Source organism: Echinops telfairi, unplaced genomic scaffold (genome assembly GCF_000313985.2).
Source record: "Echinops telfairi isolate 266 unplaced genomic scaffold, ASM31398v2 ScPeMD7_7;HRSCAF=31, whole genome shotgun sequence".
In the NCBI taxonomy this organism is placed as follows: Eukaryota; Metazoa; Chordata; class Mammalia; order Afrosoricida; family Tenrecidae; genus Echinops; species Echinops telfairi.
This window is the reverse complement of record NW_022103904.1, coordinates 348,939-354,938: the sequence shown is the minus strand read 5'-3', so window position 1 is coordinate 354,938 and position 6,000 is coordinate 348,939. Positions and strand designations below refer to the sequence as shown.

Genomic DNA, 6,000 nt, shown 5'->3' with positions numbered 1-6,000 from the left:
AGGATCCTTGCCAAATTCTGCTTTAATTGGCTCCCATGCAGGCAGCTAGTTTAACAACGATTTTCTGCGTCTTCTGTGGCACCTCTTGATTTAAAGGGAGATTTTGAAACCACTTCTCACCATTCAAAGCTCCCAGAATTGCTCAAGTCTAGCTCATTCGACTGAGAAGGAAGCTGTCTTCATAGCTGTTGTATAGACATAAAACTAGAATATTCTGGTTCTTCAAATTCAGAGCATACCTCTCAGGGAGGTGGTAATGGAGGAAGCTCATTCCTGCCTAAAGAGATACTTGCCCTGAAATCAGATGGAATTGAAAAGAGGGGTTATGGCAAAAATGCTACTGTGACCTTAAACATGCCATCTTTGGGTTGACACCATAATGAGAAATGGAGTGCTATTAAAGTACACTGAACATTTTAATGACTACTAGCAGAAGGCCAAGAAAGGGGTGCAGGGAGAGATTTCAGCTTTGAATAATCCTGAGAGGGAGGATTTGCCAAGGAGATTTTTAATGTTGAGATTGTATGTGAAGCTAAATATAAGGTGCTCCTGCACATCTCAGACCTGTGGGTGGGGATGTGCACATAATCAAATTAAATTATTCCACTTCCACTTATGGAAAAATATGATGGTTAAAATTGACTGGAAAACATTTAGTCACATTTCCCTGGGATTGCGCTTATAAATACCACGATCCAGGCATGTCAAAACAAGTCGCACTAGTGCTTCCGAGCCAAGGTGTGAAAGAGACAAAGGCTACAACTGCCCAAAAGGGTAAACATCATGGCTGCACTAGCCATGGGTACTCACTTCCTCAAAGAAAGAAGGTTCTCAGAGATCAAAAGAGAGTGTGTCCCTGAGGTGGAAGGAATGGTGGTCAGAGAGCTCTCAGAGTGAATTCAGAGGGAAGAGACTTCGGGGCACTGCACGGGCAGGTCTGGTCATTCAGACTGGAGCTCAGGGCTTCATGACTTTTTAGCACTGTGCTTTCTTTTGATTTATTTATTTTTATTTCCTATCAGAGAAAGCAATCCTCAGATTTGTCTGTACATTGGAGGGCCAGACATTACGCTCTTTCCCCCTACAAACTATTTGCTGATACAATGGGAATGAGAGGTTGGGAGCCGACAACAAACCCACCTGCAAACCAAGGCTGTGGACAGAGAAGAAGCCAATGCCTGAAAATGAATTTATTGGTATTTTAAGGACAAACATTTTCTTGGCTACACGACTGCACCCTCACCACAAAAATGGGGGGCAATTAAAACAGCTAGACCTAGCAAAGTCTGCAATTTACTTCTTGAATTATAATGAGAAGCCTTACATGCAACCCGGCTTCATTTTTCTCCAGTCCTTGTTTGTTCCCTCAGCGCTTCAGTCTGTAGCTCCTGTCGGTGATGTCTCTGTCCACTGGGTCATGGTGCTGACCAGTAGGGCTAAGGGCTGTGGTAGGCAGGAGCGCTGTCTTTCTTGGACAGCTTGGAGAGTTGTTGACTTTCTATTGGACAGCACTTGCTGAAGTAGCAAACACATGCTTATAAGGAGTTTGCCTCATGCAGCTAGCTCCAAGTGATCACAGGAGTAGAATGGGAGGGCTCAGGTGCCATGCAAGTGCCCAAGCTGTTGATGAGGAGCCAGGAGAGCGATGGCAACCAGCCTAGCATTACCACTGCCCCGGAGTCTAGATGAATTCTGGCTTGGACAGAACTTGCATCTCATGCCTCTCAGTTCTCTCTCGGCAGGTCATTCTGGAATCCCGTGATCTCCGTTCCCTAGAGAAAGTCAGAATGAAGCAAGGAAGAAAAATGATTTGGCTTGATGAAAAAAGAAGTAAGAGTCTTCAAAATAATAGTCATTAAGAGACTAGGATCAGGCACCATACCGATGAAAGAAGTTTATATTTAAAATCGACCTGCCCTGTCCTTCCTCATCACTTACACCTCTCCTTCCCACTAGTTGGAGCCCTAGGGATGCAGTAGTGGTTACATGTTGGGCTGCTAACCATAAGGTCAGCTGTTCGAAACCACTAGCTTCTCTGCGGGAGAAAGAGTTACAGTCTACTGTAGCTACTCTTGTAAGAGGTACAGTCTGAGAGACCCACAGGGGCAGTTCTACTCTGTGCTATAGGGTTGCTGTGAGTCAGAATCGACTTGATGGTGGTAAGTTCTCACCTGTCAGCACCAGAAGTCTATGAACAGAACCATCACTGGCCAAGATGTAGGAGCTGTTATTAGCACCACTGACTTTGAAGAAATGGCCTCCTTGTCATGAAAGTTAAATAACTTACCCAAGGTCACTCAGTTATCAATCAGCAATAGCAGGACGTGAACTTCAGTCACTGGCAGTGAGTCTAACCCCTAAACCATTCTACTATGTTACCTCCTATTGATTTCATCACTTATCCACCGTAGCTTGTATAGGAAACTCCTTGTAACAACAGCAAAATGACTAAATGGTTGTCAGAGGGGTCCGGTTGTGGTTCTGCCACTAAATAGTCATATGACTTCAATAATGCTACTTAATCTCCTGCACCTTAATTTGGTTATTTGTGAAATGCCCCTGTCATGCCAGTACCACAGCAGTGTACTGAGACAATTCATGCTGAGCCTTTGAACGGAGATGGTCCTCTGAATGTATCATAAGTAAGAGGGTTGTCATTGGAAGTGATGCACTGTCAGAGAAAGCAATGGCCTTGGCATGGACCTGGGTGAGAATGTGTCATATGAAGTGATCCTGGACACCTAATCGAAACTTCATGACTCTCACGTATCTCAACTTTCAAACAGGGATAATGTCACCTTCCAGGAAGTTTGGAATGAGTCTGACTGCAGAGGCTAACAGCTTCTTTTGGACCCCGGCGAGTGAGCCCCTTACCGATAGGGAGAGCAGATGCTGCTGCTGAAGACGCAGTAGATGAGGGGGTTGATGGCACTGTTTAAGGCTGGCAGGTTCTGAATGATCACAGAGGCATAGAAGCGCTCTCTGGTGTCTGGCAGGACACTGAAATTGTCCAACATATCAAACAGGAAGTACGGACTCCAACAACAGATGAAGGCTGGAGAAGAAGAGAGCCATTAGTGTCACCAAGGGCTTCCTCAGCCAAACCTGACTGGGGCTCGTCTTGCAAGGTCTTTGGTACCAGGGAGTCTCTCAAACTATGGAGTTGGGTACAGTGTTTATCATTAGGTATAGGTTAACACGATGTCATGCACACACATATTTAATAGATACATTCATAAACCAATGTGGAGCTTCTCTAGCTGTATAGTGGGATGAGGTTCCTACTGTTGTGTAGTTTTTATTGAAAGCCAGGGAAATCTGGGTATGTCCTTAGCCTTCTATCAAATACAGTTCAGGAAAGAGTGGGCAAAATCTATTGCAGACACTTTGGGAAGATCCATCCCAGGAATCTCTGACACCAGCAACTCCAGATTGTCCGGAGTGGCCAAGAGAACAGATAGTAATCAGTGTTTTCAAGCACAGTCAGGCTTCGTTGCCACCTTCTAAACTTTCACTTCGATCTCTAAGCTGGCCACCAGCAAACACCATCCACCACTGCCTCTGTGTTCAAAGTGATTTGCATGAGGTGGACTCTAATTTTGTTTGGCTCCAAATCCTCAGAGGAAATGAGTGGGAAATGGATGTCCATAGTCAAATGCCCGTGAGAGGCACTGGACGCCCACACAAACCCCACTTCTCCCCTCCGCTCCTCCCCACCATGCGAGCTCCCTGGCTTTCCTCCTAAGGCTCTTTATTTAGCAAGGGCGAAGTCTGGCTTCCTCGATCACTGCAGACAGGGGCAAACTTGCCTCCATCATGGATTGACTGACACAGGGTTTCTTCCCTGATGATGACAGCACATTGGAGGTGAGCAGTTCAGACACGGAGACTGTGGAACTCTGTCCGCTCGGGTGCATCTCAGTGTTGGCCTAAAACAATTATGCTGGGAGAGGGTAATGGGGTGAATAGAACCTCCCCCAGGTCATATCCAACCAGAACTTGCGAGCGTGGCCTGATTTGAAAATAAGAGTTTTTACAGACAGAATCGAATGAAGGTGAAGTCTTACTGCTTCCTAATGGGCCCAAATCCAATGCCCGAGGCCCTCAGAAGAAAAGGGAGCTTGAATGCATACACGGGAAGAGGACCACCTACGACGGAATCCTGTCTTCAAGCCACGAAATGCCACAGGTTGTCAGCAAGCACGACAGACGAAGAGGGAGGTGCGGACAGATTATCCCTCCGAGTGTCCGGAAGGAACCCAAGCTGCTAGTAACCTGACTTCAGGCACCTAGCCTCCAGAGACGTAACATTCTGCTGCTTTAAGCCGCTCTGCCTTTGACACTGTTACAGCAGCCCAGTGCAGTGGTTCTCAACCTTCCTAATGCCACAACCCTTTCATATAGTTCCCCATGTTGTGGTGTCCCCCCAACCGTAAAATTATTTTCATTGCTACTTTATAATTGTACTTTTGCTACTGTTATGAATCAGGCGACTCCTGTGAAAGGGTTGTTCAACCCCCAAAGGGATTGTGACCCACAGGTTGAGAACCACTAGCCCAGTGAAATCAAGCAGAGATGGTGGGACAAATTGCCTTTTGAGATATTTTGAAAATATGTGTGTGGGGCAATGGAATGCCAGACATGAGTAAACCGTGCGACACCTCATAGCATGGATAGACACAGAAGACTTTCTGCTGAGTGAAATCAGTTGATCGCAAAAGGAGAATACAGTATTATATTAGATGATGATTATCAGGTGAAAACACCAAGCAAAGACTTGCATATAAAAGGGAACAGACTTCGGAGGTCACCAACTGTGGGAGCGCGGGGGAAGAGAGAGCGAGGGAGTAGAGGATGACAGGTCTTGGGTGCAATGGAGGATGGAGGGCCACAAGAGGGAGAAGAACAATCAGGGAAGGGGGTGGCCGAGTGGTTTGAATCACGGGAGGCAGAGAGGATGGTCTGGGGTATAACCCCCGCCCCCTAGTTCACAATAAATAAATCACATGCACAAATGTTGGTGGGGAGCATCGGGGTTGTTTGACGCAGGGATGCCCATCCTTCTACACGCCTGTGGGGGCAATTCCACTGAGCAAGGATTCATCCCGCACCCCATACATCCTTTGAGCCCAAATGAACATCCATCCAGGGGGAGAGGCCAAACCTGTTCATTATTACCCATGTCCAGAAGCTTGTGTTTTATATAAAGAGCCAAAATATTTTTAATAAATACCAATCCCTCCCCCCACCAGGAATGCCATTCTCTTGAAAACGGAAAGGTGACTTTGTTTAATTAGGAACTTCACCCATCTGTTCACCTGCTCAGAAAATCCACTCACCAGCAGCAGTGCTGCTTAAGTTTTGAGTGGCTCCATGAAGATGCACCTGCATTTGTCGTCTTTCAGAGCTGGTACCCTGTCTAGGTGCAAGCATCGGACGGCTCCATTCTGTCTTCAGGTGGAACTAGATTTCCATAGTAAAATATGTATTATCTTATCATAAATCATTTCCTTCTGGTCCTTCTTTATCATTGGAGCTGTATATTGATTCAGAAAGAATTATGCTGGCTAGGTAGTAAAGTGTATCTATTTCATTTCAGGATGGTAAAGGGCATTGTCAAGAATTCATTCTAGAAAAGGTCTTTTTGGGTTGGGGAGGGCTGTAGGCATGGCTGACCCTTTGGTGTGCAGCCCTGCTCGCTGATGGAAGGATGCTGAGGGCCTGGGCCTATGGCTTCTCATGAGAAAGGCTGTCTTGGCTCAGGAACACATGTATAAGCACACATTTCTGAACCCAGCATCCAGGGACTGTGCATCTGTGCAAATGACTGTCTGGGACGGAAGGACATCTTAGATCTGCCTCAGATGCCTCTGCCCTGAGGGCTGTATGTGCTTTGTTCCATTCCTGTCTGCAGCCGTGCTCCGGGCCTACAGCCCACTGGCTGCGCGGGGCTGCAAGGGGCCTGCTTGGCATTTTTGCGGTTGTCTGTTAGGCAGGTGA

General features: G+C 46.6%; 1 protein-coding gene across 2 annotated transcripts in view; it reads right to left on the bottom strand.

The window, feature by feature from the left end:
• Positions 1–1,204: 1,204 nt before the first annotated feature.
• Positions 1,205–6,000, bottom strand: part of NPSR1 (neuropeptide S receptor 1) — a 214,679-nt gene continuing 209,883 nt past the window's right edge. For both annotated transcript variants that reach the window (XM_004708016.2, XM_013006053.2), the window contains 2 exons: positions 2,875–3,055; positions 1,205–1,772 (listed from right to left, as the gene is read on the bottom strand). In XM_004708016.2, the coding sequence (XP_004708073.1) occupies positions 1,682–1,772; positions 2,875–3,055 (272 nt within the window). In that variant the 3' untranslated portion in view covers positions 1,205–1,681. The remainder of the gene's footprint in view (positions 1,773–2,874; positions 3,056–6,000) is intronic.